At 35.6% G+C, this 17,065-nt stretch overlaps 1 protein-coding gene across 5 annotated transcripts in view; it reads left to right on the top strand.

Annotated features, from left to right (window-relative positions):
* Positions 1–17,065, top strand: part of LOC148079204 (potassium channel subfamily T member 2-like) — a 63,549-nt gene that overhangs the window by 22,188 nt on the left and 24,296 nt on the right. For all 5 annotated transcript variants that reach the window (XM_087790680.1, XM_087790677.1, XM_087790676.1 and 2 more), the window contains 13 exons: positions 1,298–1,424; positions 1,489–1,536; positions 1,801–1,849; positions 3,914–3,973; positions 4,170–4,244; positions 6,789–6,872; positions 8,355–8,449; positions 10,673–10,853; positions 10,931–11,095; positions 11,158–11,294; positions 13,391–13,454; positions 13,555–13,663; positions 15,521–15,629. In XM_087790680.1, coding sequence (XP_087646806.1) covers positions 1,298–1,424; positions 1,489–1,536; positions 1,801–1,849; positions 3,914–3,973; positions 4,170–4,244; positions 6,789–6,872; positions 8,355–8,449; positions 10,673–10,853; positions 10,931–11,095; positions 11,158–11,294; positions 13,391–13,454; positions 13,555–13,663; positions 15,521–15,629 — 1,303 coding nt within the window. The remainder of the gene's footprint in view (positions 1–1,297; positions 1,425–1,488; positions 1,537–1,800; positions 1,850–3,913; positions 3,974–4,169; positions 4,245–6,788; positions 6,873–8,354; positions 8,450–10,672; positions 10,854–10,930; positions 11,096–11,157; positions 11,295–13,390; positions 13,455–13,554; positions 13,664–15,520; positions 15,630–17,065) is intronic.

Here is a 17,065-nt window from a genome sequence, read left to right as displayed (position 1 = left end):
CCTGTGTAGTATTATTGTACAAAGCTCTGAAGTACTACGCCGCCAAGTCCATATAGTATTACTCTACAAAGCTCTGTAATAGTACTCTACAAAGCTCTGTAGTATTACTCCGCCAAGCCCATGTAGTACATTCTACGAAGCTCTGTAGTATTACTCTACAAATCTCTGTAATATTACTCTACAAAGCTCTGTAGTATTACTCCGCCAAGCCCATGTAGTACATTCTACGAAGCTCTGTAGTATTACTCTACAAATCTCTGTAATATTAATCTACAAAGCTCTTTAGTATTACTCCGCCAAGCCCATGTAGTATTACTCTACGAAGCTCTGTTGTACTACTCCACCAAGTCCTGTAGTACTACTCTTCGACGCTCTGTGGTATTACTCTACGAAGCTCTGTAGTAATACTCCGCGCAGCCCATATAGTATTACTCCGCGCAGCCCATATAGTATTACTCTACAAAGCTCTGTAGTATTACTCCGCCAAGCCCATGTAGTATTACTCTAAGAAGCTCTGTAGTATTAGTCTACGAAGCTCTTTAGTATTTCTCCACCAAGCCCATGTAGTATTACTCTGCAAAGCTCTGTAGTATAATATATAGCTATAACTATATGAGGGTCTATAGTATTACTCCATGAGACTCTGTAGTATTACTCCACGAGGCTCTGTATTATTACTCTGTGAAGCTCTGTAGTATTACTCAGCAAAGCTCTGTAGTATAATATATAACTATAACTATATGAGGCTCTATAGTATTACTCTCTTAGAAACCGTAGTGTTGGCCCTTGAGGCTTCGTACTATTACTCCACAAGACTTTGTAGTATTACTCTCAAAGAGTCCATAATATTACTCCTTGAGGCTTCGTTCTATTATTCCACGAGACTTTGTAGTGTTGCTATGTGAGAGTCTGTAGTATTACTGCACAAGGCTCTGTATTATTACTCCGCAAGGCTCTATAGTATTACTCTGAGAGGCTCCGAAGCAGTCAGTAGCCTCACTGAATAATACTACAGAAGAATGGGAATATTTTCTTAATTAATTATTAAACATTTTAAATCATAACCAATGATAACAAAATAAGTTTAAAAAACTATAACTTGAATATAGTCAGTATAGTAGTTCCACCAAAACAGCACCGAGCTGCTGGATCAAACTTTCAGCCAATCACGGCGTCGGTACAAAGAAGATGGCTGGTCTGGGAGCAGTTACGCTTCTGTTCGTTGCGCACAATTTCTCCTCGACGCTGCAGATCCGACGTCCATATATCTCCCCCTGAATGTGTCTCCTGTCGTCAGGCCTTCGCATCCGAGTCTTCAACTTCTCGCTGAAGCTGCTCACGTGTCTGCTGTACATCATACGAGTGGTGACGGACAACCCGGGCGGCTCGGGCCAGCACAGCGCCCCCAGTGGCAACAACAAATGGTTGGAAACATGTGCAGCAGCATCTCAGGTGTAATGAACCTCGTTCTCTCTCTTGGTTCCACAGCGTGGACTGTCAGTGGAACGGCTCGGTGCAGGAGCGTGAAATAAACTGGTGAGAAGCAGCAGGAGGTCCTTCTCTTAACGCGGTCGTTCAGTGGAAATCATTACGTTGCGAGAGAAACACTCGCAGCAGTTAATCTACGGCGTATTTCCTTCTCACTTCGCGTCGTTACTCCACCTGGCGGGACGTCGAGCGGTAATTGGATCGTACGACGATAACTGTTCTTTTCCTGCCAGGAAGTGGTTGTGACTGGATCCTGTTGTGCGTCACATGACCTGTGATATAAGATGATATTTGTGTTGCTTCTCTTTCAAGGGAGCTGATATTTTGGGTGGACAGGAAGCTGCCGGTCTGGGCCATTCAAGTAAGTTGTTAATGTAACGAAATCATGATCAGGTTTTGATCGATTAAGTGAGTTTTAATAATGTATTATTTTCTTAATTAAAATACGTATTAAATTATAATAGTCAGGATCATATACTTTTTTAAAAGTATTTTTGTGTTGTTTAACTTTGGATTTGGACCAGTTTTCTTACTTTAATCTTACTTTAATAACTAAAGCAGGCATGTCAACAAGTACAGTGGTGTGTACCCAATTCGCAAACTTCTGCATTTACACTTAAGATTTTGAGCAGTGTGTGAAAATGTAGTGCGCAATGAGCACTCAATTGGCCGGAAAGTTGAGTGTGGATCGATGGACACTTTCCACCCTCAACGACCTCCATCTTAGTGACGTAGATGACGCTGAACTGAAGCTACGTCACTGACGACACGTCTTCGGAGCAGATACTGTCTCAGGAAAACACTTATTTTACCACGAAACAACACAACAACAGTAATAACACAATGAAACACAACTTAATAACTGGTTTCAATTGGAGAAAATCGTTGTCAAGTGTCGATGATTGTGTTTCAACGACTGTTTGCAATTAACGTTAAGAAGTAGTAGAAGAAGAAGCTTGTTGAGTCATTTACAGTTTTGGTAGTGTTTGATTTGAGACAGTACTACTACCCTCTCCAAATTTGAGCACTGCACAAGTAAGTGCACTGTCTTACAGTGTACTGTAAAGCAGTGCACTGAGGCACAGCAAAGATATTTGTGATGAACTGTATTCTCGACTAGAGAACGTAAAAATACAAATTCATAATTTTAAGACAAAATAATTTAACCCTTGAGTTATCATGTGTTATCTGAAAATACCACAAAGTGAAGCTGCACATTTCTATTTCCGTCTTTTCAAAAAGAACTTCTTTTTTTTTAAACTGGATGAAAATAAAGTAACTTTTATTCATTTATTTTATTTGTGTTGAATGTTGAAACTTAGCCCCTGCTCGTCTGATTTGGCCCTCCTCTAGAAAAAGACCTTAATCTAAAACTATATAATCAAATTATAGAATAGTATATTTATATATATATATTTATTTGTTTTGTTTTTCAAATCATTAAAAAATATATATTTGTATATTTTAACAAAGGTTTCTTGTCCTTCATTATTCCGAGAAGATCATCACAAGGTTCTCACTGCAAGTGAAACTCACACTGATTCTTCTCTTCAAGTATCCAAACCATCTGTCCTTCTTCAAACGTCACTGTCTTCAAACTGCTTTACATTCATTCTGCTCTTCAACAATTAAATTACCTTTGAGTTTACAGGTTTTTTACAGAAAGAGGTTAAGAGTATTCATGAAAATAAGACCTTAATTGTCATTAAAATGTCCAAAATTCAAAGTTTTTATTTTTTATTAATGATTTACAGATTGATTCCTTTAAATAGACTGAAAAGACATGTTAATAAATAAATATTTGTGTACAAAAAGACACTTGAAAACATAAATATACCTCCATACTGCTCGTCTGTAACGTCCCTCTTGGATTGAAGCCTTGAAGCCTGGAATTGTTCCAGAAAGACAAGTCTATATTTTAAGTTTGTTTTTAGCTGATGCTGCTATTCTAGCTTCCTTGATCTCTGCACTGACACTTGTGATGTGTTTCTATGAGGAAAGAAACTTAATGTCGAGGCTTCAATACAAGATGGCCGTTACACACGAGCAGTATGGAGGTATTTGAATGTAACGCTGGGTTTTTTTAACCTCTTAGTTTCAGCGGTTAAATTTTTATTGAATTAAAAAAAATGAGTAAATCTGGAATTTGTGGCTCTGATTGAACCTCCATATATAAGTAACTATAAGTAACAGACAGGAAATTACATCATCGATCTTTCCTAGGCTGATCAATTTCTCTCTATGAATAATATTGAATAAAATATACTTTTGTTGACACTTACAAGCCGGAATCCATACAAGAAAATGAGTGTCTCCACTGAGGGAATTATTCTATTGATATGTGTAGCCGCGCCGCACAACAACACACAACATTACTACACACAAAATCATTAACCGACTGCATCCTCTCTTCTCCTCCCTCCAGGTTATCGTCGCCATCATTAGTTTCCTGGAGACCATGTTGTTGATGTACCTGAGCTACAAGGTACAAACGCACACACTTACCACACACAACAGTGTGCGTCCGACTCGAGACCGACAATCCAAAAGTGCCGTAATTACCCTGAACCTCTCGTAAATGTGAGGGCGGCGAGCGACGACTGGAGAAGTGAAGCGGCCAAGAGTCGTGACACCGTGTCGACTCGTCTCTACAATGTTCTTGTGGTTTTTTTTTCTCTCAGGGAAACATTTGGGAGCAGATGTTCCAGGTGTCGTTCCTGCTGGAGATGATCAACACGGTTCCTTTCATCATCACGGTAAACGTCATGGCAACACTGTCTCGTGACCCGCGTACTTCCCTCCGACGGTGACTTTAAGCTGCGCTCGAGGCAGGTTCCTGTGAACGGGTCGTCACCGTTTCTGTCTGATAGACTTCACAGGAACGTTTGTGGAGCAGCTGTGACGATGGAGCACCGCAACAGCAGGAGATGTTCTTAATCACACCAATTATAAAATAGCAAATATATCTACTTTCCACTCACCGTGGTATAATGGTCAGCATAATTGCCTTCCATGCATTGATCCGGGTCACGGCACCAAGTTGTGGGGATTTTGTGTTCCTTTCTCGGTGTGTGAAAGGCTTTGTGACCTGAGTTGTTGCAGTCAGTGAATGCAATGCAAGAAAATGATTATTTAATATGAAAGATAATCAGTTAATCAAGTGACTATTTGAAATGTGTGTTAAATCTACATGATTGATTACAGTAAAGTTGTCATTTCCTTACACTCATGTGGACAAAAAGTTGGGTTTATTTTCAGGAGAATCTGTTCCTTTTTGGAGTTAATGTTCAATTGATACCAGGCCTAAGCATGTAACAGTGGGTTGTGTTAACTATGCTCTTACAGTTTTTACTGTAAGTAAAATGATCAAATTCAAACTCTGTAAACTCAGTAAATCGTTGTTCCTACAGTATTACAATATATCGTATCGTTGCCCCTGTATCGTGATACGAATCACATCTTACCAATAAACACAACTTATATAAAATGATCTATATTTATAAATTGTAGGTTTTTAGAGAGATGGACGGATGGATGGATGGATGGATGGATTGATAGATGATAGATGATTGATGATTGATGATAGATGGATAGATGGATAGATGGATAGATGGATAGATGGAAAGATGGAAAGATGGATGAATGGATAGATAGAAAGATAGATCTCCCTGTCTACCCCCCCATCCTTCCTCCCAGCCGGTCCAAGCGGCAGGCCGTCAACAATGAGTCTGGTTCCGCTCGAGGTTTCTTCTAAAAGGAAGTTTTTCCTCGCCATAGCTCACTGTACAGTGTTTCGCTTCTTGCTCTTTGTTGAATTGCTGGGATCTATTTTTCCTTAATCAACTATAGTCTTACTTCAACTATATAGTGTCCTGAGATAACTTTGTTATGATAAGACACTTTAAATAAAATTGAATTGAATTGAATAGATGAATGATGGATGGATGGTGGCTGGATAAATGAAAGATAGATGGAAAGATGGATGATAGATGGATGGATAAATAGATGGATGGATGAAAGACAAATGGATCAATGGAAAGATAGATGGAAAGATGGATGGATGAAAGATACATGGAAAGATGGATGATAGATGGATAGATGGATGGATAAATAGATGGATGGATGAAAGACAGATGGATCGATGGAAAGATAGATGGAAAGATGGATGAATGGATGGATGGATTAAAGATAGATGGATAGATGGATGGATAAATAGATGGATAGATGAAAGACAGATGGATAGATGAAAGACAGATGGATGGATGGAAAGATAGATGGAAAGATGGATGGATGGTGGCTGGATAGATGAAAGATGGATGATAGATGGATAGGTGGATGGATAAATAGATGGATGGATGAAAGACAGATGGATAGATGAAAGACGGATGGATGGATGGATGAAAAGATAGATGGAAAGATGGATGGATGGATGGATAGATGAATGATAGATGGATAAATGGATGTATAGATTAAAGACAGATGAATGGATGGAAAGATAGATGGATGGATGGATGGATGGATAGAGGAAACATAGATGGAAAGATGGATGATAGATGAAAGATAGATGGAAAGATGGATGGATAGATGGATGGCAGTAATAACACATCCATCAATGAATACATGTAAAAACAATCAAATAAATACATACAAGACATACATAAGACATAAATAAATAAATACAAGGATAAAATAAAACAAAAAATGATGATTTCTGAATATTTTTAAGACCCATAATTCACCTAAATCTACTCTCTTATCTCCTCCTTTCTATTCTAAATTTAACGGGTTACTCCATCTTCCAAAATTTTTTTTTTTACCTGGTATAGGCGGATGTTTACATACAATGTATAAAATATTCCCCCCTCTTGTTGATTCTTCAAAACATCTTTCTTCTCTTTCTATTTCCCTGCTAGTCTGAAGAAATCAATTGTGAGATAAAAAAAACAAACTCAAGAAATAATCACTGTTTTTCCAGAGCAAACCGGTTGTTTATTTTTTTGTCCGATCAATAAGACGCATGTTCTTGTAAGAAGTACTTTTTTTAATCTCTCTTCCCATCATTTTAAACTGCTTTGTCTTATTTTACACTAGTTTGAAAACTGTTTTCTAACAACAATAGGATTAAATCTCTATAATCATGTTTTAAAACATTTTTTTTAATAATATTGTATTAAAAATGTACGTGTGATGAGAAACTCTCACCACGGGGCTAAGGAAATGCTAGCTATTTCCGTTGTAGCATGCTACGTAGCGCTTTTAGCAGTCTAATGCTAATACATTTATTTACTTTTATATCTCAGATCTTTTGGCCGTCGATACGGAACATTTTCATCCCTGTGTTCCTCAACTGCTGGCTGGCCAAATGTGCGCTGGAGAACATGATAGTAAGTTTGTTTCTATCTTTTACATTTCTAAAGTAACTTAGTCGGAGGAGAGCAGCCATTTTGAAGACTTGTAGCTAATGTTTTTGTAGCATTTTAGCTTTTTAGTTCATTATCTCGATTTTAATTCTACTTTAAGGATGTTCAAGGTTAATTCTTTGTATAAAGTGGCAGAATTTTATTATTTTCAAGGTTTAATAAAATCGTTTGCGTTTACTTTTAACCACTAAGTTTGTATGGAAGTATATCAGTGTTTAATAAATAACACACAACAAACTTTGAATTTTGTTATTGAAATTTTGTTTTTTCAACCATTGGAATGTTTTTGATAAATTTAATTAAATCATTTCTTTATTAAAACTTTGAATTAGATGTTTTTTAAATATTTGAATTTAAAAAAATGTTTTCAAATGATTAAAAAAAAAAAAAAGTTTGATATTCTAATTTTAATAATTCAAAAAAGAAAATGTTAAATTCACGATTTTAATTTGGTTAATTATAATTATTATAATATTAAATTATTATAATAATTTAAAGTTATATACTGGATATACAGTGTATACTTGAACATTTTTATGTTGATTTTAAAAGGCTAAGAAAATTCTAATAAAAAGTTATATATATATAAACTGTATATATATATTAAATTCTCTATACATTTAAAAAACAATATTTTTTTTAATATTTAAATGTTTAAATGAAAATCTTCAAAAAACTAATTTAACTTTTCAATATACAAATGATTGAAATAAATAGTTAATTCTTTGTATAAAGTGGCAGAATTGTATTATTTTCAAGGTTTATTAAAATAACTTGCGCCTACTTTTTACCACTAAGTTTGTATGGAAGTATATCAGTGTTTAATAAATAACACACAACAAACTTTGAATTTTGTTATTGAAATGTTGTTTTTTCAACCATTGGAATATTTTTGATAAATTTTATTAAATCATTTCTTTATTAAAACTTTGAATTAGATGTTTTTTTAAATATTTGAATTTAAAACATTTTCAAATGATTAAAAAAAAAAAAAAGTTTGATATTCTAATTTTAATAATTCAAAAAAGAAAATGTTAAATTCAACGATTTTAATTTGGTTAATTATAATTATTATAATATTAAATTATTATAATAATTTAAAGTTATATACTGGATATACAGTGTATACTTGAACATTTTTATGTTGATTTTAAAAGGCTAAGAAAATTCTAATAAAAAGTTATATATATAAACTGTATATATATATATATATTAATAGTTAAATGTTTAAAGGAAAATCTTGAAAAAACTAATTTAACTTTTCAATATACAAATGATTGAAATAAATAGTTGAAAAATATAATCAATGCCTTAAAAAACAACACCATTTTAATACAAAAAAAACAACAAGTTTAAACATTTTAAATGTTAAATTAAATCATTAAATCATAATATTTTTGAGTAGTTTTTCTTAAAACATGTGGTCACTGTATTATTACCTTCCAGAACGACGTGCACAGAGCGATCCAGAGAACCAACTCGGCCATGTTCAACCAGGTCCTGATCCTCATCTGCACACTGCTGTGTCTGGTCTTCACCGGGTGAGTCATCGTCGCCAACAGATGCATTTTCTCTCGTCGCATGAAAACATTTAGTTGAACGAACATTCCGGGGGTTTGATGGATGCTTTCATTTTCGTCTGTAGTCCGGGGGATATAAGAGCATAACTGTCATTAATTAAAAAGCTAAAGGCTATTTTATATATATATATATATTTAAAATATTAATTATAAATACAACAAATCATAGGTTTATTAGAATATTTAGAATAAAATTCATATAAAAACCTAATGTAATTATACGGAAATATGTCAGTGCCAATAAATTAACATTTCAAATGTTGAAACACATTTTATTTTTTAAACTTTAATTTATACTATACATTTTTATGATCAAACAAAAAACACACAAAACAACACACACAAGGGAACAGTAAGTGCAAACAAACACGCAAAAAAAAATTCCCACCCATTCCATATTTTGTTTTATTATCTATATTTATTTTTCTTACTACTATATATGTGTATTGTGTTTTTTTGGTGTTTTTTTTGCTTGTTTGTTTGCACTTACTGAAACATTTTTTTGAATTGAGTTGTCTCTGGGTCAATGAAACTCGCAAGCCTGAAGTCAAATGTGTTTGTGGTATCCCTTGTGTTGTCTCAGGGTCAAGGTGAACGACCCTCTTCACTGCATATGTATTTCTGAAAGGGATAAATATAATTGATTGAACCAATTCCATGTTATTATTATCATTGTTAATGAGATTTATATCTAATTTTCTTCGTGCTTTAAGCACCAAATAATGACCAAAGTGTCTCTTTTCGGATAAAATGACTGCAGTAATACTTGTGCAGTTATGTTGTGAAACATATTTTCCTTTTCATAATTCAACTGAAGTTGTTTTTAGGGGCCATTACAATTCCACAGCGACTCCCCTCCTCGTGTTCTCTGCAAATAATTGAACCCCTGAATTGAGCTGTGTTCCTCCTCAGTGCTGCTTTATCAAATTGATAAACAGTATCTTGCGGTTAGCAACGCGCTACAGCGGCGCTCTTTTTGCGGTTGCCACGGTAACACATTAGGTAGCAGATGAAGAGAGGGACACGTTAACTTCTGACAAATAATACCCGATGTCTTACCTGCAGAGACGAGCCAATCAGAAGCAAGGATTGTTCGAATGCTAATGACTCATGAATGAATGACGTCGTTTTCATGAGATGTTTTTGTTGCTTTTAATGATCTGAGCTTTAATTTAATGTCATTAATGTTTCATGTTTATTATGAAAGTAGCTTCTATGTGAACGTGCGTAAGTAAATTAATCACTTTATTTAATTAATTAATTAATTCTTATTTCTGCCTCATTTATCCAATTATATGGAAGTGTATTTAATTATTGATCATATTTAATTATTTATAATATTCGCTGTTTCACTGAAATGTTTTTTAAGCGTTTACCTATTTTTATTAAATAATTGAATTCAATATTTTTGTAAAACTTGAAATGTATGAAAGCTTGAATTTGTAATATTTGTAAATAATTAGATTTTTTTTTACTTTATAATTTCAATGATTAAAAAATAGTTCAATGGAAGTATCTCAGTGCCATCATTTAATTGTGAAACTTTTATTTTAATTTTTTTAATGAAATATATATATATATATTTAAAAAAGCATGTAATTGAAAAAGGATAATGATAAAATATTTTTTATATTGAAAGGTTGAATTTGTTTACATATTTAAAAAAAACCAAAAAAAACGTTTTGCTCATAGAATGATATTCTATTTTAAATAAATCACAAAAAAAATCTCTAAATACAATTTTTTTTTTTTTAAATATCTTTTGAATTAAATATAAAACTTTTTTTATTCAACCAAAGGAGTACCGAGCTACATGATTGGCTTAGAGTTTGATCAACTAGTGGCACTATTATAGCATTGTATTGTATTTTATCGAATTTAAAAGGCTATAAATTTAAAAATATTGAATTTAGAACATTTATTTTTGAATTATTCGAATGAGAATATGAGTAAAAAAAATATTTTTCAATTTTCGAAAATTCAATTTATTATTCACTTATTTAAACAAAACAAATTCAACCGTTCAATAAACAAGTAATTGAACTGAATTATTCAATAAGAACTGAATTAAAAATGTTAAATATTATGGCAGTGATTTACTTCCATATATATCTCTGTGCTGGACTAACTTTTATACTTTGCTAAACACCGTGACTTTGTCTCAAACCGACGTTCCTCCTGCAGAACCTGTGGAATCCAGCACCTGGAGCGAGCCGGCAGGAACCTCACGCTCTTCAACTCCTTCTACTTCTGCATCGTCACCTTCTCCACCGTGGGCTTCGGAGACGTCACCCCTCGGATCTGGCCGTCGCAGCTGCTGGTGGTCATCATGATCTGCGTGGCCCTGGTGGTGCTGCCCCTGCAGGTGAGAAGAAGAAGAAGAAGAACCCCCCAAAAAGAGTCCTCTTCGCCCCGGTGTTTAACCTTCGACCCCCGTGACAGTTCGAGGAGCTGATCTACCTGTGGATGGAGAGACAGAAGTCCGGAGGGAACTACAGCCGACACCGAGCCCAGACGGAGAAGCACGTGGTCTTGTGCGTCAGCGCTCTGAAGATAGACCTGCTCATGGACTTTCTCAACGAGTTCTACGCCCATCCCAGGCTCCAGGTATTCTCTCCATCATGGTGTGTTTTTTGAAGCTCCAATGCTCATCATGTGTGTGATTTAAGGATTACTACGTGGTGATCCTGTGCCCGAGCGACATGGACCTGCAGGTGCGCCGAGTTCTCCAGATCCCTCTGTGGTCCCAGCGGGTCATCTATCTGCAGGGGTCCGTTCTCAAGGACCAGGACCTGTTGCGAGCCAAGTGAGTCCTCGAACGGAGTTCGTTAGATCTGGAGGAAAAAAAAAAACCTCTTCAAAAAAACAATTCTATTTTTAAGATTGTTTTTGAAAATGTAAAAAGACGAACTGGATTAGCTGTGTTTGGGTGTTTGCTGATCCATTATATGAACAAATCCTTCCTCGGATAATCCTCGGTATAAATAAACCAGAGACATATTCTGTCTACGCTTCCTCACGGGGAGAACCAGATGAAAGAGGAAGGTTTTTAGATTTATTAACTAAAAACTGTTGCTTGTGAATTCCCTACCTTCACTAAATTTTTTACAATCCAGTCACTGCTGTGGAAATATGTCACATTTTTAGTTGAAATGTGTTTTTTAAATAATTCAATTCAATCGTTTCTATACGGAAAGATTGTTTAAAAAGAAAATCTTAATTCATATACTTTTTTTTATTCATTAATTTACTTTTACACATAGAGTTTGATATTCTATTTCCAATAATTCAAAAATGAATAATCTAAATTCGATATTTTTTCATCTGTAGACGTTTTAATTCAATATAAAAATGTTAATGTGTAATAGTGTCACCAGACATTAGCAAACAAGCACAGAGCTCCGAAAAAGTTTGCTTCTACGTCATATGATTGGTTGAAGTTTTCTTCTTTTTTTTTGTTGTTCTATTATAAAAATTAAAAGAAAATCAATATTTCCATAAAGAAATGTTTGAATTAAATTAATAAAAAACTATTAAAAGTTTCAACATTTTAAATGTTAAATTAAACCTTTTAATGTTGATGAAACTTTTATAAACTACTAGATTCGTGCAGGCTTTTCATTTGTTTCGGTTTTGCCTTGACCTATTAAATATATATTTTATTGACTATTGTTTTAATTGTTTAAGCGCTTTGTGACCCTGGTCTAAAAAAAGCTCTCTACAAATATTACTTCCTCACTTTGCTTTTCTGCTCATTAATGTCACTCATGAACAACCACAGATTTCATGTCGTGTACATTTATTATTGCGCTGTAATCATTCAAGTATCTCTTCTAAATTGATAAGCTTCCTCCTTGAAAAGACGACTGTTATTGTTTACGTTAAAATAAATTAAAAGCTCGACACACAGTATTATAAATTGACCTGTTCAATTTGAGGTTTCAAGCCGATAGATAGGATTGTATTGTAGCGCTCCTGGTGGTGAGCCGGTGCACTGCGTCGCAGCCTACTCCCTACACTTTTGATATTTTTCTTGCAGAGAAAAAAAACGATTAATTTTCACTGCAAGACAAGACAAATTAATCTGATGTTTTACTGCCTTTGTCAGTTACACAATTTTATAGTCAGCAAATTCCACACATGATCAAGTTTTAATCAGCAAAAGTTGGCGCCGAAAAGCATGTTTCAATACTCGCTAGTACCGAAGCATTTTGGACGGTGCCACAAACAAATAAGTTAAAAATCAGTCGTTGTATTTGTGTCGCAGGAAGGTTGGTTCAAACCAAAGTAGACGAATGTTGAAATGAAGATGTCGGTGTTTAAGATAAGATAAGAGACAAAGATTTACAATAACAGTAAAAATTATTTGAAAGGAAAATATTTATCGGTGAGTTGTTGATAAAGGAGGACAAAAACAGGGATAATGAATATGTTTAATTAAAGTACCAGACTCGTACTTCCTGTGATAGTTTATTAAATATACATTTTGTTAAATATACATTTTGTCATGTGTAATTGAGTTCGCGATGACGATGTATCAGGAACCGAACGAGAGAAATGGATTAAAGGACATTAAAGAAACACAATCTCTTGAGAACAACAGATCCATTTAGCAGAAATAAAGCTCTCCTATGAAGCCCCGACTGAGAATAGACGGGGCTTACTTTGATTGACACTATACATATTTTTGACGAAGTAATTAGAAGTAGACCGGCAGTCTGGAAACATTTCAAAATCCTCCCACGCCTGTTTTGGATTCTACACCCCCGACTGTGACGAGTCCCGCTGCACGATATAGAGCGTCTGAGGATGTACATAAATATATGACCAAAGGTGCTTCAGAGAGAGTATTGAGTTAAAGTATAAAAACCGCATGTGTCACGTATGACTTCACGTCCGCAGGATGGATGACGCCGAGGCCTGTTTCATCCTCAGCAGTCGTAACGAAGTGGATCGTATGGCAGCGGTGAGAACAGTTTTTGTTTTGCTTTGAAAATCTCATTACAGCCGTCAGTCACTCTTTCATTAGATGAGATTAATGTGTTGTTCTTGTGTTTCCCCCACAGGACCACCAGACCATCCTGAGAGCCTGGGCGGTGAAGGACTTCGCTCCCAACTGTCCTCTCTACGTGCAGATCCTCAAACCTGAGAACAAGTTTCACGTTAAATTTGCAGGTGAGACTCAGTTTTGGGGTTTAAAAGAAAATGATGAAGTGAAGTATCTTCATTTGTAGTTTTAGGTTATTGTGATAGTAAGGTTCTTTAAGTCTACCTTCATAGGCCACGCTATTGTTTATATAATATATATTTATATATTATATATTTCATCTGTTTTTTACATTTTAAACATTTGAACTTTACATTTTTTCATTCAATTTTAATTGTCGGGTTTCTTAAACTCTTACCTTTTTTGGTCATTTTGACATTCTTTTAACTACTTTGTACTTTGATCTAAAGTGGACCTACTCCACTTAGCGTAAAAAAGCATCCTCGGTCGAAAACTGACGCAATGGCACCGTACTATTGCTCCGCGAGGGACGATAGTATAACTCCGTAAGGCGCTATATTATTATTCCATGAGTCACCCATAGTATTACTCCACAAGTCACCATAGTATTACTCCACAAGTCACCATAGTATTACTCCACAAGTCACCATAGTATTACTCCACAAGTCACCATAATATTACTCCACAAGTCACCATAGTATTACTCCACAAGTCACCATAGCATTACTCCACAAGTCACCATAGTATAACTCCACAAGTCACAATAGCATTACTCCACAAGTCACCATAGTATTACTCCACAAGTCAGCATAGCATTACTCCACAAGTCACCATAGTATTACTCCACAAGTCATGATAGTATTACTCCACAATTCAGCATAGTATTACTCCACAAGTCACCATAGTATTACTCCACAAGTCAGCATATAATTACTCCACAAGGCACCATAGCATTACTCCATGCATTACTCCAAGAGTCACCATAGCATTACTCAACAAGTAGCCGTAGTATTACTCCACTAGTCACAATAGCATTACTACTCGAATCACCATAGTATTACTACACAGGTCACCATAGCATTACTCCACAAGTCACCATAGCATTACTCCACAAGTCACCATAACATTACTCCACAAGTCAACATAGTATTACTCCACAAGTCACCATAGCATTACTCCAAGAGTCACCATAGCATTACTCAACAAGCAACCGTAGTATTACTCCACGAGTCACAATAGCATTACTTCTCGAGTCACCATAGTATTACTTGACAAGTCACCATAGCATTACTCCAAAAGTCACCATAGCATTACTTCACAAGTCACCATAGTATTACTCCACGAGTCACAATAGCATTACTTCTCGAGTCACCAAAGTATTACTCCACAAGTCACAATAACATTACTTCACAAGTCACCATAGTATTACTTCACGAGTCACAATAGCATTACTTCTCGAGTCACCATAGTATTACTCCAAAAGTCACCATAGCATTACTTCACAAGTCACCATAGTATTACTCCACGAGTCACAATAGCATTACTTCTCGAGTCACCATAGTATTACTCGACAAGTCACCATAGCATTACTCCAAAAGTCACCATAGCATTACTTCACAAGTCACCATAGTATTACTCCAAAAGTCACCATAGCATTACTCCAAAAGTCACCATAGCATTACTCCAAGAGTCACTATAGAATTATTCCAAGAGTCACCATAGTATTACTCCAAAAGTCACCATAGTATTACTCCACAAGTCACCCTAGCATTACTTTTACTACGGTTCACCGTAGTATTGCTCCGTGAAGTGCCATAGTATTATTCTAAGAAGTATCGTAAGTCTATTATGCTTTTGAGGAGGCTGTTTATTACTCTCTCTTCACGCTCCATTTTTTTTCTCTCGGCACATCACTTGAAAACAATCAAAATCATGTTTGGGAATAAAGAGGTGTCAATAAAAAAAGACATTTATGAGACAAATGAAATGAATCACTGAGCTTGTGTTTGTTGATGTACTTTCAGATCACGTGGTGTGCGAGGAGGAATTCAAGTACGCCATGTTGGCTCTGAACTGTGTGTGTCCGGCCACGTCCACGCTGGTCACCCTGCTGGTGCACACGTCACGTGGACGGTGAGAGGAATTCAATGACAGGTTCATCACCTGCAGCTTCTGCTGACGTTCATCTCTCAACGAGTCTCACGAAACCGTTCAGATTCAGAGTCCAATCCGATCACGAGAAGGGATTTCAGGTCAGAGGGAGGCATTGATTTCTACTTTAAAGTTCAACGTTTCCTCCCGAGAGCTCGATAAACTCTTTGAATATGAAGGTGGACGCGACAAAAACAGAACAGCTGGCGTGCGTTGCTTCAAGTGCGAAAAAAGTCAAAACACAAGATGTAACCTGATGGTTTTATACACCAGCCGAAAAGACTCGGAACCCACTGTGGGATTTTGTACTTTTGCTTCAGAGGTGTCGCGACAGCACTGGTACGAGATCATATAGGAGAGCAGTTTGTGTACGAACGGATGTCGTTTCACACCAGACTGAAGATGTTTATGGCTGTTGAGGCTTCGTCGTCAAGGACGATACGAATTATTTTCCATCAAGAAATAAAGCAACGACCGTGAGTCGAGGTCACGTTCATTATATATATATTTTTTTTATGTTGCTGAGGTGAAGGATTTCTCTACTTCCATTCATTCGTTTTTATTCCATATAAATGTACTAAACTGAATTATCGTATATAATATAACTATGATATTTCCAGATTCTGGATCTTGGTAAATAATCTGTCTTCATGACGGAAAATTACTGAGCTATAGTGTGTAATAACATTCACTTAACCACATACTTTATATTAATCACATAATTTAATTAAAGGTTAACTAATGTCAACTCACATGTTACAAATGTTAAAATCTTTCTCTCTCCAAGACACAGTAAGTAAGTACATCATCATGACCATGTTTTCAACTTATTACTTTATAAAGTTGCTCTGGAATCTGGGCGAACGAGAGGTTACGAGAGTCCATTAGGACGTAATAATGGCTTTACTCCACCTCCAGCCGGCTGTGATCACGCCCCGCTTTGTTTATACAACGAGTCCCTCGGAGGTGGAGAATTCCGGGATTGATGATGAGCGGTGACACACCTACATGTTTTACCAATAACAGCAGAGTGGGCGTGGTTATGGTCAAACAAGATTTCATCTCCAGACAAAAAAAGCGTTTTCAGGGGGCGGAGCTTAAGATCCTTTTCTAATGTCAATATTTCAATGAAAATAGAGTTTTGTACAAACACACACTGATGATACAATAGAGGTCAAGATCACTTTAACACACACTTACATCAACACATTAGTTGACCTTTAAATCAGTCTTCTGGTGTAAGGTAAGGTAAGGTAGAACTTTATTGATCCCTCAGGAGGTTTCCTTCGGGAAATTGTTTTTTTCGGATAGCCACAGCAAATACAGCATTTTTTAATAAAAAAATAAATCAAAATAAAATAAGAACAAGAACAAAGAGAAATAAAGAGAAAGAACAAGATGATACAATCGAAGTCTAA

Source organism: Callionymus lyra, chromosome 5 (assembly GCF_982586985.1).
Source record: "Callionymus lyra chromosome 5, fCalLyr1.hap1.1, whole genome shotgun sequence".
NCBI lineage: Eukaryota > Metazoa > Chordata > Actinopteri > Syngnathiformes > Callionymidae > Callionymus > Callionymus lyra.
This window is presented reverse-complemented; position numbering and strand designations above follow the sequence as displayed.